This window comes from Vipera berus (assembly GCF_964194415.1).
Source record: "Vipera berus genome assembly, chromosome: 1".
Taxonomy (NCBI): Eukaryota; Metazoa; Chordata; class Lepidosauria; order Squamata; family Viperidae; genus Vipera; species Vipera berus.
The window spans coordinates 168,887,625-168,904,404 of record NC_138202.1 but is presented as its reverse complement, the minus strand read 5'-3'; the positions used below and the strand labels follow the sequence as shown (position 1 = coordinate 168,904,404).

At 39.9% G+C, this 16,780-nt stretch overlaps 1 protein-coding gene across 1 annotated transcript in view; it reads left to right on the top strand.

The window, feature by feature from the left end:
* COL5A2 (collagen type V alpha 2 chain) overlaps positions 1–12,454 on the top strand; it is a 53,190-nt gene extending 40,736 nt beyond the window's left edge. Inside the window, exons 33-38 of the mRNA XM_081345581.1 lie at positions 559–666; positions 2,418–2,709; positions 6,106–6,293; positions 8,733–8,972; positions 9,642–9,809; positions 12,078–12,454. Of these exons, the coding sequence (XP_081201707.1) occupies positions 559–666; positions 2,418–2,709; positions 6,106–6,293; positions 8,733–8,972; positions 9,642–9,788 (975 nt within the window). The 3' untranslated portion in view covers positions 9,789–9,809; positions 12,078–12,454. The remainder of the gene's footprint in view (positions 1–558; positions 667–2,417; positions 2,710–6,105; positions 6,294–8,732; positions 8,973–9,641; positions 9,810–12,077) is intronic.
* The last annotated feature ends 4,326 nt before the right edge of the window (positions 12,455–16,780 follow it).

Below are 16,780 nucleotides of genomic sequence, written 5' to 3'. Positions count from 1 at the left end.
TAGTATTTTAGCATCACTCAGTTAGCATTTTTATCCCATGTCTCTTTTTATCATCTTCCCCAAAAATGTCAAGAGCAATTTATATACCTGTTAACAAAAAAGGTACAATACTGAAGGGAAATGGAGGGGAGAGAGAAGAAAAACAATCAGACTTGGCAATTGTTTATCTTTTACCTAAATAATATGCAGTTGGATCTTTTATTTATTTATTTATTTATTTTTGGGACTTATATGCTGCCCTATCTCCCGAAGGACTCAGGGCGGCTAACAACAATAAAAACAACAATACAAAATTTAAAAGAAATTAAATAAACAGCCCCAATAAATAAGTTAAACTAAACAATTAAAAATTAAAAACACATTTTAAAAAACCCTGTCGTCAGTCCAGGTCAGCCTGATGAAAAAGGTAAGTTTGCATTGTGAGCATTAGCAGAGCCAGTTTGCAGTTATCTTGTGGAAAGTTGAGAAAGGCCAGAGGTATCATTTAGTTGAAAAGGAAGGAAATTATTTATGTGTCCTTATTAACATGATAAATACAAACTTTTGCTTTTAATATAGGGTCCCCCAGGTCCAGTTGGACCTTTAGGTAAAGAAGGAAATCCTGGGCCACATGGACCAGTTGGGCCTCCTGGTGTAAGAGGAACTTTAGGAGAAGCAGGACCTGAGGTAAATAACGGGGAATTGGTTCAGTCAAAGAGAGGAACAATTATTTCCATTGAATATCCTATAAGCTTGTGTGAGTCAAACAGCATGCCATTTTGGAAGAAGCCACATCTACTTTATAAAAGGAGGGCACCTGATCTGGATTGAGAATCTAGTGAGGCACACATCTGACCATTTGCTCCTTGTTTTAGGAAGCAACCCAGTCCTTGTCATTTCCACCGCCAATTTGCTTGCTTAATGGATCACTTTTAAATGATGATAGGGGTAATAGAAAGGACGTGATGGCTCAGTGGGTTAGGACGCTGAGCTTTGTCGATCAGAAGGTTGGCAGTTTGGTGGGTCAAATCCCGAGTGCCGCGTAACAGAGTGAGCTCCTGTTACTCGTCCCAGCTTCTGCCAACCTAGCAGTTCGAAAGCACGTAAAAATGCAAGTAGAAAAATAGGGACCACTACGGTGGGAAGGTAACAGTGTTCCGTGCGCCTTTGGCATCATGCATGACCACGGAGATGTCCTCGGACAAGCGCTGGCTCTTCGGCTTTGAAACAGAGATGAGCACCGGCCCCTAGAGTCAGAAACGACTAGCACGCATTTGCGGGGGAACCTTTACCTTTACCTTTAGGGGTAATAGAATAAATCCAGATCCAAATCACATCAGCCAATAAAGGAGCAAAAAGCTCTCCTGTGCCTCCTATCCTATCAAGATTAGGTCCTCTAAACTTAAAATAAAAAATAAACTCTACTTTAAATTGTATTTGATGCCTGGTGATTTCATACGGATATTTATGTGGTTTTCATGACAGTACAGGTAGTCCTTGACTTACAACAGTTCATTTAGTGACCATTTGAAGTTACAACAGCACTGAAAAAAGTAATTTAGGACCATTTTTCATTCTTATGACCATTGTAGCATCCTCATGGTCACATGATCAAAATTCAAATGCTTGGTAACTGGTTCATATTTATAATAGTTGCAGTGTCCTGGGGTCATGTGATCTCCTTTGGTGACCTTCTGACAAGCAAAGTCAATGTGGTAAGCCAGATTTACTTAATAACCATGTTACTCACTTAAAAACTGCAGTGATTCACTTAACAAATGCGGTAAGAAAACTCATAAAATGGGGCAAAACTCACTTAACAAATGTCTCACCTAGCAACATAAATTTTGGGCTCCATTGTGGTTGTAAGTCGAGGACTACTTATACTACAAAAATGTTTCACTATTGCCTCTGCTCAATAATAAAAAATAAAGGGGGGGAAAGGTCACTCTGCTTACCCTGAAAAGAAAAAAATACATAAAATTGTTAGTTCAATGAGTTTAAGCCTTGTCAGTATCAATAACTTACAACTTTATTGGGGAAGGGTGTTCCAAATAATCATTCTTAATCTATGTCCAGGTATTAATCAATTCGAACTACAATATTCTATTACTGAAACAATGTATTCCTTTGCCACTGAAATTATAGATGCAAATGGTACATATTCCTTCAGTTAACCATCTATGTATCTATGTATCTATCTATGTATCTATCTATCTATCATCTATCTATCTATCTATCTATCATCTATCTATCTATCTATCTATCTATCTATCTATCTATCTATCTATCTATCTATCTATCTATCTATCTATCTATTTTGTATAGCTGCCTATCTTAACCAATGACTCTAGTTATAATGATTGGAACTACTGTCCAGTTCTTATAACTTTGTGTCCCAGATATTACAATCCTACATTACTGCTTTTTGTGTGTAGGGTCCTCCTGGTGATCCCGGTCCTCCAGGCCCACCAGGTCCCCCCGGGCATCTTACTGCTGCAATTGGTGACATTATGGGACATTATGATGATGGTCTACCAGACCCGCTACCAGAGTTCACTGAAGATGAAGCTGCTCCAGATGACAGCAATAAAACAGATCCAGGAGTCCATGCCACACTGAAGTCACTGAGTAGCCAGATCGAGACAATGCGCAGCCCTGATGGATCTAAGAAGCACCCAGCCCGTACTTGTGATGATTTAAGATCATGTCATCCATCCAAAAAGAGTGGTAGGTGTATCTTTGTTTTTATTTTACACAAACAGTCTTCAAATGTGTTATACATATTTCTGGAAGGCAAATATAACCAGGGCCTGGAAGGACCACATTATGAGGAATAGTTGGAAGAATTGTTAGCCAGAGAAGAGAAATTGAGGGGAATGTGACAGTTCTCTCTCTCTCTTTTTTAAATATATTTTATTGATTTTTTTAACATATACCTTAATATCTGCTAAACATCATGTTGACTGGGTTAGTGTTTAAAAAACAATAACAATTAATTTCTATAATTCTATAGTCCATATAATAACTTTACTTGATTTCCTCTTCTTCCAATAATATACTCTTTAGCCAACCTTAAATTAATACAGTTCTTATTTAAATAAATGACAATTAAATATAAACATTTTTCTCATGTTTCTGCAAATAATAACCACATCAGTATGAAGCTTCTTTTCATTGATCATCTTGATTGTCTCATCATAAATCCTGTTTACATTCTTATTTAAATTTGTTTTCCCCACAGTATTCAAAACATTCTTACTGATTATGATTTTCTCACAATTAGTTACACTTAAGTATTTAAATCTTTTTTCTCATACAAGCCATCACATTTTTATATTTCTCATATCTTAAAAGAAAATAAGAGCAAAAAGAAAAACAAGACAAAACAGAGAAAACATTTCTTTTATATAAACCATCCCAACATTTTTATATTTCTCATGTCAAAAAAAAAAATCAAACACAAAAGAAAAAAGAGAGAAGGCATACTATATCGCTTTAGGGGCTCATCCCTCTTAAACTAATCTTCATTTATATTCAAAATCTTTCTATTTCTTTAACCATATTTAAACAAATGTTTAATTTTTAAATACTCCCTCTGATAATTCCCATTATCTAATTTCTTGATTCTCCCTTTAGCCTTTTTTTTTGCCCAACATTTTTCTTGTTCAATATGCTTCAATGAATCAAAGAGTCTTCCCATAAACGTATAAATGTTATTGCAGGTACAAAAGGCAAAACAGGTAAGATGTTTTTATAGGAAAGTTTTGCCCCTTCCTATTCATTGAAAATCTTTTTCTTTTTGTCTTTCTTGATTTTATTTATTATTATTTTTTCTCTCAAGATCTCGCAGTTCTCCTGGCAAAATCCATTTTACCAAATCTTTTTTCTTGTCCTCAAACTTATTTTGTAATCTTAAAGTATAGTTTGTCTTTTCCATGTCTAGAGATTTTTTCCCATCTGGGTTAAGTCATATTTCCTAGTATTGTTAAATTCCATCTTGAAATCTCTCTCCTCTGTCTCGTAATCAGTTGTCTGTTTTCTTTGCTCACTCTGTATTTTTATTTTCTGAGAATTTTTATGTTGTAAAGTTAAATTAGAGATGTGTTCATTTATGTTTTCAAGGTTATGTTTAATTTCCTCGTGGTTTGAGATTATTGATGTTTGGATTAGTTGAAACATAGCACAGATCTGGAAAGTATTTGTTTTTTCTTGGTATATTCTTTCTACAGATCTCTGGTTTTCCATGATAGCCAAAAAATCAGGGTTTTCCTTTTTCTGCAGATGGCTTTAGAGTCACAGCTGAGTTAGTATTTGTAATCCAGAAAGGTCAATTCTTTTTTTTTTAGAGTTTATAATTTTTACTTTATAGAAAGCCCAAGATATTTCCTTTTTTAAAAATCACAGCTGTTCTTTGTTAAGACATTGCCAGTCTCTGTAGTAGAGCAGCTGTTGTAATATTTTCATCTACCACTAGATGTCAGTACTTGCTCTTTCAGTAATAAACACTTATTTACTTCTGTTTTGATGATATAAAAGGAAAATAACAGATTCTGCCAATTTCAAACTTATCCAAATTAAGTCTTATATTCTTTTTATTTCAATATATTTCTATTCCCCCTGAAAGGTTTAATTTGCCGCTTCCCTCTGCAGGAGGGTGGGGCAAAAGTCCCCCTCCTTCTCACTTTCAGAGGCTTTTTGCTGTTTCCCCCCCCCCCCCAGGAAATTAATTTCCAAATAGAAGAGAGAAAATTGCTGTTCTTACCCAGTTCCAAACATGTTGTTTACAGGCAGCTTGGAGTAATACTTTTGGACTTTGGTTGCTTGTAGCTTGGGCTAGACTCGGAAGTTGAGCTAGCCTCTTCTCCTGCTGGTTTCTAGACGGCTTTTCCCAAACTTATTGGATCGACCACCATCTCTTTGCAATCAGCGGGACTTCCCCCCTTCTGTGTTGCCTCTATGGGGCAACTTCAGGCCCATTTAGAGTTCCCTGGCAGGCAGAAATCAGCCATAGGGAGCAGAGCCCCGTGATCCCTTGGCTGCGGTGCTACTGCACAAAACCGGAGGTCCGTGACAGCTCTCTTCTAGTATCTGAAGAGGTGTCATACAGAAGACAGACTAGAATTGTCCAAATTGTTCCAGGTGATAAAAGCAATAAGTGCAAGTAAGTTTAAGTTACAGGAAATAGATTTCAGTCAGACATGAATGGAATAGGCTGCCTTAAGTTGCTGGACTTGTTTAAATAGAAGCTGGGTAACCATCTGTCAGGAATGTGCAGTTGTAGATTCCAACATTGAGCAGAGGATTGGATTACATGATTAGATCCCCTCCATTCATAGGCTGGTCTTATTATCACATCCTCTTTGTCTTCAGTTTTTATTTTTATTCTATCCTCACCAGAGTAAAGGAACTAAAATTTAATGAGCCTGATACAAGATAGCCAGAACATAAGTATTGTAAAGGAGGCAGTCATAAAAGATGAAATATATAAGAAATCTTATTCAAATTGTCCAAATATGCACTAATATTATTTGATACATAATAAATGCTTCCAAGGAAAAGAATTCTTGTAAGAGCTGTCAACACAAATTAAGAAAAGTAGGCCAAAAATGATGGATTTGTCAGATAATTAAGCCAATTCTACTCTTACTTGCCCAAGTCTTAAATGTAAGGGAAATTATTTAATTATGAATAAAGAAAGATAATATTAGGGTTGATACAGACATACTCAACTGAAAAGGCAGTAATGTTATAAATGCAGTTTAAATTAGCCCAAGTTTGAAATATTGGACAACAGAAATTAAGAATTTGAATATTAGTTTAGCTATTTTTGGACACCAAGTTTCTGCAGACTATCAAGTCCTCTTCCAGTACCTCCTCTTTTACCTTTTTGCTACATCATCACAGCCCTTGATCCTTGAACAATTGATATCACATTCAAATACATTGCTTGAACATATGCATGTTTATTTATGAATAGATGTGCATATGATTGCAGTTTTAAACTTGAATAGGAAGGAAAGTACATTGAAGTTATGCTTTGTCCTTAATAAAAGTTGGACTTTAACACAGAGAAGGAAAAAATGGTTTGTTATACTTTTAAGATTTCCTGTTTTGCTTTCACAGGAGAATACTGGATTGACCCTAATCAAGGCTGTGTAGAAGATGCAATCAAAGCATTCTGCAACATGGAAACAGGAGAATCGTGTATAGCTGCAAAACCAGCTATTATTCCACGTAAGACGTGGTGGACAAGTAGGTCATCTGATCTAAAACCAATATGGTATGGACTTGATATGAACAGAGGTTCACAGGTAACTAATCTGAATTTTCTTGGTATTTATTTCAGTTATTATTTTGGAATAAACATATGCAGCTTAGTCTAACCCTGGACTTCCTTATTGCAACACGCAGCCATGTTTTTGCTAGTTCTATCCCAGCCATGTTTCAGCAATTGCTGTCATATGTATTTCCCATTAACATAAAACTTACCATGGAGTTTTCCTCTATATACATGTACAGTATGTGCATGCATCTATGTTTCCAGACATATTTTTGTTTTCAACTTTGCCATATATTAATTTTTTACTGCAGCTTCCCTAATTATATGTTTTTAATATGCTGCTTCCCCAGGTATATACATTTTTATGCAATGATTGAGCCAATAATTATGTTGAGATATCTGCTAGCATGTTCTCTAAATTACATTATGCCTCTGCTACAACAGATTTAATTTTGGTGGGATTTCAATTGGAAAGATACCCATAATGGATGCTTCATACCTTTAAATCGAAAGGGAATTAAATATTTCCTTATAATTCACTTCAGTAATTAAAGAAATATTTGGGGTACACACAGAAATGCACATATTTAAAGTAAATTCATGTGTACAAAATTAAAAGCATCAAAATACATACATATGTGTACATCAAGACACAAATAGCTTTAAAATATATCTATATCTATAAAGTTACAAGCATTAAAACACACATATTTTTGTAGATATAATTAGCAGCTTTGAAATAAATAAAAAAACCTACTTGCATTTTCCTACCTTTTTCTTCACACAATCTTTGGCTGTTAGAATAAATCTTTCTCACAAGCATAGTGGTCATAAATTGTCTGAACCCTGGTGAGAACATGATTTCTTTTTAATTAAAAAAAGCACAATAGAAGAGTACAGAGATTTAGAGAGAGAAAAATAGTAATTACAAAAAAACCACCCTATCTAATTCCTTCTGCACTTCAAACTGGGTGTGTTTGTCTGTTAGGCAGTTGTTATAGCCACCATACTAGGAAAGATAGATTGCTGTAACAGAAGCTGCCATGGACTCGATTTAGGCATAACAGAAAATGAAATGAAAGTCAATTAAAATACAGAGGTTGTCTTAGAACCGTGTTTCTCAATGCTGGCAACTTGAAGATATGAAGAGTTCAGAAAGTGAAGTCCGCACATCTTCAGGTTGCCAGCATTGTGGAACACAGTGTAGAGGAAAGCAAAGCTCAGTCATCAAACCAGACAGGACTATTTGAAAATAGAGCAGAACAATTGGAGGTGTGTGTGTGTCCCCTTCCCAGTGTGTCTGGGAGTGAGCATTGGGCAACATATCCATTCTTGCCCTCTAAGTTGTTGCTTCTCTGAACTGGTGACAAATCAACCTGGTAGTCTAGTCAAGCCTTTAATTTTTACGGTAATTTGTTTAGTTACGAATACGATATTTATATTATCTCTTCAATTATTTGTTTACTGCTCTTCATCAATGCATTAATTAATGAAAACACTGTACACTGGACTAGAATGAGCTTTCTTCAGCTTTAGTTTTGGTTTATTTAATTTAACTAGTCAGTTAAAACACATATAATTTTAATCTTTAAGGAGATTTCAATGTTCTGGTTCCTGGAGCACTGGACTAAAAAGGCAAGAAAATAAATTACTGACATAGGGCATCGTATAGTGCAGGGGTAGGGAAGCAGCATGGCTGGTTCAGGAATTCTGGGTATTGAAGTCCACAAGTCATAAAAGAGCCAAGGTTCCCGACGCCTGGTATAGTGGAAAGGACTGTCTAGGCAGCTGAATCTGATCCATTGCTTCAGGTTTAAAGAGAATGGATAGTTCCCAATATGGGAAGAACTTTGCATAGCCCTACTATAAGTATAGGGGACGCGGTGGCTCAGTGGGTTAGGATGCTGAGCTTGTGGATCATATGGTCGGCAGTTTGGCGGGTCGAATCCCGAGTGCCGCGTAACACAGTGAGCGCCTGTTACTCGTCCCAGCTTCTGCCAACCTAGCAGTTCGAAAGCAAGTAGAAAAATAGGGACCACTCCGGTGGGAAGGTAACAGCGTTCCATGCGCCTTTGGCGTCTAGTCATGCCGGTCACATGACCACGGAGACGTCCTCGGACAAGCACTGGCTCTTCGGCTTTGAAATGGAGATCAGCACTGGCCCCTAGAGTTGGAAATGACTAGCATGCATTTGCGGGGGAACCTTTACCTTTACTATAAGTATAAAGATTTTGCTTTCCCTGATAAGGCAATAAGGAAGGGAAAACACATTGCCTTCCTTCTAAAACTCATATTGGTTCATTTGTTTCTGTAGTTGAACCTGTCCAAATCTACAACAAGCTATTAAAGGAAGATGCAGGAATATCTGACAAGGTTGAAGTGCCAGCCTATCTGAAAAAGGGTATTAAACTTTTCAAGAAATTGTAATAATAATAATAATAATAATGCCTCCTTCTTTCTTCATTTGTAGTTCGTTTATGGTGATAATCAATCACCCAACACAGTGATAACACAAATGACTTTCCTGCGCTTACTCTCCAAAGAGGCCTCTCAGAATATCACCTATCATTGCAAAAACAGTATAGGTTACATGGATGACCAAGCTAAGAACCTAAAGAAGGCTGTGGTGCTGAAGGGAGCCAATGACCATGATATCCGAGCTGAGGGAAATAACCGTTTTAGATACACTGTCATTTCTGACACCTGCTCTGTAAGTCTTTTTAGCAGTGAATTAATGTTGGGGCATAAATTGAATATTTGGAGTGTGTGTGTGTGTGCATGTGCGCGTGTGGTTATTCAGTTGTTTCTCATGAGGAAAGAAAACTGTCACAGCTCTGAATTCGAAATTAATGTATAGCAGTAGAAGAAGCTGGAAAAGAATGGTGGTTCCAGAGCTGATTTCTCTTTATAATATGCTGCTTGAGCAAGTAGAAAGGTCCTAGGTCATACATGTCAAACTCGCGATGTCACATGACGTCACGCAATGTATTGGGACTGTTTTGCCATTGCCAGTAATGGGATGGGTGTGGCTTCTGGCCCGGCAGTTTGATACCCCTGTCCTAGGTAGATGCTAGGTATCAGGGCCAAACGTGAGAGGAAACATCTTGATTTATTGTTGTGGTATCCAGAGAAAGAATTGTAGTACTATTCTATTGTACAGTATCAACTAACTGATAGTTATCTACCTATTAACCAAAGTAAAAGCAGGGTTACACCTACCAAATCACTGTATATACAAAAGGTCTGAACTGGAATGATGTTTATTAATGAGATCTTGTATAGAATGTAATAATTAGCTTGCTGTGGTTTTCTTCTCGATATTCAAAGAATCCAACTGATAATCTTGTTTTTCTTTTTCTCTTTTGATTTGTTCTTCCAGAAACACAATGGGAATGTGGGCAGCACGGTCTTTGAATACAAAACACAGAATGTGGCACGGTTACCTATCATTGATATTGCCCCAGTAGATGTTGGAGGTGCAGACCAAGAATTTGGAATAGAGATTGGACGAGTTTGTTTTGTGTAAAAAAAGTAAAGAAGCAAATAAGTAAATACTTAAATAAATAAATAAATAAATGGGTTTATCTTTTCAAAAGCATTGGGGATGACAGCAGCAGCAACAGAATGCAAGGACCTAGACTGAGTGAAGTTAATCCTGAGACTCTTGAAGTTACGGCTGATATTGCAATCAGCATTGTATATAACAGTTCTTTCTAACTCCCTGGCCTTCTTTAGTGTATTTATTTTACTTACAAATCTTCAGTCTCACTGCCTAAGTCAACATTTTAATGAAGTAAATCCTATTTTAAAATGACAAGTGACCACACATGTATCTAACATAATTCAAAACTAATCTTTGTTTCCTAATTAGAAGAGGTAATTAATCCTGATTTTTGGAGGTTCTGCTCAACTTTAAAAAGAGCAATTCATATAATAGAAGTATGGTGAACAGCAGTAGGAAATAAGTAAAAGATTCAGATGTTCACCATGTCAAAATTACCAGTCCATCAATGCAGCGCCATAGGGTACCTCCACGGTTAGTCCTGGCCCTGTGTTTAAAATGTTGTGGCATCTGTATGAACCCATATTATTCTGTTTGTCAACTGAACCACTTTATTTCCAGCTCAGCAGTTGTGAATTTCAAATCACAGTTGAAACAATTTCCCTTTTGATATACAGATGTTCTGAAGAGTGGCTTCCCTTTGGTGTCATCACCCCAGTTTTGAACTCATCCAGTATTTTGCAATCGAGGTTCAGCCACTGTGACATCTTAACAAAATGTTATTATCTCACTTTAAAATACAACAGAGGGACACTGCACAGCCCTTTCCCAAGAAATTATGATATGGAAAAATGCAGACCACATGAAATTCAAGCGTTGGGGCATTGTTTGAATATCATATTTTGCTGCCTGATCAGACAGACAGTAAAGAGACTGGTTCAGGAGTAGCTCATGGTTTCAAGACCAGGAGTGGTGAGAAGGATCCATGGGTCAGCTTCAAATAGATTATTGGGAACTTGGAAATGAAAATGGTGGCAAAAATCCATAGATTGCAACAACAACAAAATGATCTTGTACTGTCTATTTAGAAGCAACTCCCACTGAGTTCAGTGGACTTTGTTCCTGGATAAGTAGGTATACGTTTGCCAGGCAGTAGATACTAGAAGATGGCTACATTCTTGAGGAAGATCATTATTCATATAATTGAAGCCACTTCCTAAAAATGTGTTTCTGCAATCAGTCATAGCAGATGATGAAAATGAATCAGTCTTCCTCAACATAATGCACTCCAGTTGTGTTGGATGTTAAATCCTTTAATTCAGCAATCAGCAGGGAAACTAAACATCTGGTTGGGAAAAATTGAAGAAGATAATATTTATGTTTTTAATTTTTTAATTATAAGGTTACCAGAGCTCAGAGTATGTTATCTCACTCAATACATTTATAATTCCCCCAAATTATTTCCCAAAATAAGTTTCAGAATCAACACTTAAGAATTTTGTTTGATGAGAGGATTAGTTGTTGACCTAATGAGCAGCAAACCTCTAGTGAACCATTATTTCTTGAAAGTAATAAACTGTAGATTATTACATTTTGCATGTGGTCAAAGCTGAAATTTCTAAATGACTTCAGGTAACATCAGAATTCCCATAATGTAGCCTTTCTCTATCTGAGCATCTTCTAAGTAAGTTTGTTTCCACTCCGAGAATTCCCAAGCCAGCAGGGTCATTATTAAGAATTCTGATAGTTGGAGTGGACACAACCCAGATATTATGGAAGGCTGCTACAACTTCTTCAAGTGTATTGTCCAGTTATGTGTGTTTGTCATTTATTCCCATGTATTAATCCCAAATCAGGTATTAACATAAATATTAGAGTTTTACTGTGGCTGAGAGAAATGTTTCACTCAAGAACTGGTCATGCATCATCAGAAATTGTGACATTGCATGTCTTGATTTATTAGGACAAACCAATGGTCCATCATTTCTTAGCATGAGCTACCTCATCTCTAGAAGCTGGGATGCATTTAATAATCTAGTGTTAATTCTAGATACAACAAGGTGCTATGCTTCTGTTATAATTCCAAGAATGGAGATACACAGGGCAATATAATAATGAAGTAATAATAATTATTAAAATGTTTTCTTTATGAAAAAGGGAATGGTGCTAAAATGGTTTCTGTACAATCCTGCAAAATAAATTTATTGTCATCAACCTTTTCTTTTTTTAATAGAATTTAAATACTATATTTTTGGTGTCTGGGAAAAATTCTTATACGTTGCGTTTTTCCTCTTATGGTTTTATGATCTACAGAACGGGGTGTTCATCACCGTATTTTTCTTTCCATGGAGCATGTGGCAACAAGACTAGTTCTTCAGTTGGCTTCTTTGTTGAAGACCTATGTTCTCCTGTTTCTTGTTTGTTTTTCTAAAAAACACATACACCCACATCCACAAAAGAAAAGCCATACGCATAGCTTTATTCATGTATCTTTGCAAAGCATTTAATTAAATACAAGTTTCATGTTGAGTAATGGCTTCCTTTGTGTAGAGTCCTTCTGACAATTTAATCTATTTCTAAGAAAAGGCAACAGGATCCTGTGTGTGTGGATTGTGCATGGTAGCATGTGTGTTTGCTATGTCATCTGTAAATTCAAAATGTAGCACCCAAAGCACTTAATAAATTAAATATTAAAGGGAATTTTGAGTGGCAAGTGTTTGTGGTAGTGTTTAAAAGAGTCAAGATGATTTCTATCAAACACATACCTGGAAGCTTAGGATTTGACAAGTCTGGCTTTGGAACTCTGAAATTTAAGATTTATCACTGTTGTTGAATAAAGTATTGTGATAAAACCAGTGTCTCAGTTTAAATCACAGCATATATTTCAGGGAAACCTTATGGGCTTTTCCCAAACTAGATAACAATGCTTAAATTATGGTAGATTCAAAGGAAATGATTGTCCATCCATGAGCAGTTCTGGCATGTCAGTATAGATACTAGAACAACTGCATACTGTGAACTGGAAAGTTGGAAGGTTCATGGTGTCTGTACTTCAACCTAATTATATCATAAATCTGAGTTTACAAGCCATGCCTTAGCACAACCATAGTTTGTTGAATAACCCATAAGTGACTGGATTACACACCATGCCAGGCAGTTAACCATGTGTTACAGTGGCAAAGTTAGCACAATACGCTAAAATAAAATTTTAAATAAGCCACATTATAATTTGATGTGATGTAACAATCCAACAACTAAGAATTCAGGATAATGTTAGGATTTCTACCTGAGATTAAGTTGTTCTGAGGTTCTTAATGAAATGATACTGATTTTATGACCACAAACCCAACACAGAATTCCCTGCATTATTTCTTTTATAATTATGGAATAGTAATAGCACACAGCTGTTCCATGCTAATGCAAAAGCCACTTGGTCATACTTTCCTGCCCTGTCATTACTTATAGAGTGAAGAAAAACCAAAACAATAAGAGTTCCCAGGTAGCCTCCTGTATAATGGAAAAGATTTAGTGCTGAAAGCAGCTGCAAAACAAAGGCTGCAACTCATCCAATTTGATCTTCTTCCCTGTCTAAGAGGCATCAAAGAAAATTGGGAAGATTTAAACATGCCTTCAGTGGGAGAATGTACTGAGAAATGCATAACTTTTTTTTTCATCAGATTCAATCTCTTGTCATTTCGGACGAGACCCTTAACTATATCAACGGCCGGAGCAAGCAGCGGATTAAATTACGGCCTTCAAATTTAGCCCTGACCGATTTCCAAAACTCGCCGGTCAAGATAAAGGGGGAGGCCACCCTTTCTGTGGGGTTTAAGAGTCGCGAAGAGCACCTGGAGGTTGTAGTGGTAGAGGGCTGGAATGCCAGCCTAGTTGGCCTAGACTGGTTTGAGGCCCTGGGAATCACCGTCTCCGGGATCCACCGGATCCAGGGAGAATCCATCGAGGCCATCTGCAAAGAGTTCACAGACGTCTTCGATGGGACGCTGGGCAGGTACACAGGGCCCCCCATCTCCTTCAAGGTAAACCCGAACGTTTCCCCCATTAGGGTCAGGCCGCGGGTAGTTCCCTTCGTGCTCAAGCACAAGATCGAGTGCGAACTGGATAAGCTGGTGGCCCAGGGAATCAGAACCCATAGATGGGGGGGGAGTGGGAGACCCCGATAGTCACCCCACTAAAAGCCAATGGGGAGGTAAGGATTTGCGCCGACTACAAGTGTTCGGTGAACCACGCCCTAAACCCGCACACGTACCCGGTCCCCACGGTCAGCCACGTTCTCGCTTCCCTCCAAGGTGGCGCCATCTTTGCAAGGCTCGATCTTGCACAGGCGTACCAGCAACTCACGGTTACCCGGGAAACGGCAGACGCTCAGACGATAGTGATGCACAGGGGAGCATTCAGGGTAAACAGGCTGCAGTTTGGGATCAGCGTAGCTCCTGGCATATTTCAGGAGATCATGGAAAAGACGCTCAGGGGCATTCCAGGGGTTTGCCCTTATTTTGATGACGTCCTGATCGCAGGAGCATCAGCTGAAGAACTGGCAGGTAGGCTGAGGGAGGTACTTACCAGGCTGCACACTGCTGGACTCAAACTGAAGAGGGAGAAGTGCAGCATTGGTGTCCAATCCACTGAATTTCTGGGATTCAGGGTAGATGCCAAGGGAATCCACCCCACAGAGTCCAAGGTGAGGGCAATCAAACTGGCACCTACACCTAAGAACAAGGCAGAGCTACAGGCATTCCTGGGCCTGCTTAACTTCTATCATACATTCCTTCCACACAAGGCAGCCATTGCAGAGCCACTTCACAGGTTACTGGACAAGAAGGCAGCATGGGTCTGGACTTCCGTCCACGACCAAAGTTTCAGAGCCTTAAAGGCACTACTGTCTGATAAGTCCACAGTAACCCATTTCATTGAGACAAAGCCCATATGCATCACGTGTGATGCATCCCCTTATGGTGTGGGCACGGTACTAAGTCACCTTGAGCCTAATGGGGCTCAAATTCCCATAGCTTACTATTCCAGGACGCTGTCTGGAGCAGAGAGGAACTACGCCCAAATAGATAGGGAAGCCCTGGCAATCGTGGCAGGAATCAAGAAGTTCCACGATTATCTGTATGGCAGGGAGTTCACTGTCTACACAGACCACAAACCCCTGCTAGGCCTGTTCACAACAGATAAGCAGACCCCCCAAATACTGTCCCCCAGAATGCTCCGGTGGTCCATCTTCCTTGCAGTTTACAATTGCAAGCTGGTGCACAAGCCAGGGAAGGAGATGGGCCACGCAGACGGCCTAAGTAGGCTACCCATTGACACCACTGAACCAGACCCGGCAACAGCAACACAGATCCTAGTTCTGCAGGAACTACCAGAATGCCCAGTACATGCCAAGGACATTGTAAGCAGCACAGCCACTGACAACATCATGAGCAGGGTACACTCATGGGTCTGCACGGGGTGGCAGGACAAGTCTCCTGGGCCTGAGTTTCAGGCCTATTTCACCAGGCGACATGAGCTCTCCACGCACCAGGGTTGTCTCCTTTGGGGAAGCAGGGTCATCATCCCCACAGCAGTCCAGGGCAGGGTATTGGAATCCTTATATGAGGGACATCCGGGGGTGGTTAGGATGAAGGCACTGGCCAGAAGCTACCTCTGGTGGCCAGGGCTGGACAAGGATATTGAGGAATGGGTCAAGGCCTGTTACACATGCCAGAGATCTAGGCCAGAAATGCCACATGCCCCAGTACACAGGTGGGAAGCCACACACCCACCCTGGTCCCGCATTCACATCGACTATGCGGGGTCGTTCCAGGGCCAACTGTTCTTAGTCGTAGTGGACAGTCACTCTAAGTGGCTGGAGGTAGTCCCTGTCCCCAACATGACCTCAGCAAGGACAATCCAGGTGCTCAGAGCCCTCTTTGCCACACACGGCCTCCCCGACGTAATTGTGTCTGATAACAGGCCTCAGTTTACCGCTAATGATTTCCAGGCATTCTTGAAGGCGAATTGGATTAGACACGCCACCTCTGCGCCCTTCCACCCATCGATTAATGGGCAAGCTGAATGGATGGTAAGGACGACCAAGGACGCACTCTGGCGCATCATTAGCGGGGACTGGCACCACAGACTGGCGAAATTTCTGCTTGCCCAACACACTACACCATGCGTTGCCACCAGAAAGAGCCTAGCAGAACTACGATGGGGATGGCGCCTCATCACCAAGCTTGACCGTTTGCACCCCAACCGAGTGGCAGCAGAGACGGATAGGCCCTCATCAGCAGCATCATCACACATGGTTCTCAACATGGGGGACCTGATTTGGGCAAGGAACTACGGGGCAGGGCATCCATGGATTCCGGGGACTGTGGTTGAGAAAACTGGGCCTCTCTCCTACATCGTGGGGGTGGAGGGGGATCGACACATAAGGCGACATATTGACCAGCTCAGAGGAAGGGTCCCTGAGTACACCACCCACGGCCAACAGGACAGCCACGCCCCAGGGGAGGTCAGTCCAACCGAAAACGACTCGGAACCAGAGATAGAGGAGGATGGCCTCCTGCAACCAACCCTGCTCAACCCAGAACAAAGGCATCATGAGCCCACTGTCCAAGTCCAGGGCCAAGCCACACCCAGACGGTCCACCAGGCCCCATAGGGCACCGGCATACTTAGCGGACTATGTGTGCAAATGACCACCCAACAGCTGCATATGTATCAGTACACATTGTTCATAGTTATGTATATAGTTGTAATGTTGGTTCTACATTTGTCATGTGGTTCTTCTCTAAGGGGGGAGGGGTGTTATGTATCCAGTGCAGGTATCTGCATGGCAACAGCCACTAGGGGGCGTTGGCCTGGACGGTTTTGGCGGGAACCCCAGTTCGGTGGGAAATCTAGGGCCAACCCCATTGGCTGGACGCCTACCTGGCTAGGTATTTAAGGAGGCCAGGTAACCCTTGTTCCTCAGTACGCTACCCCCCGCAATAAAGAGCTGAACACGTA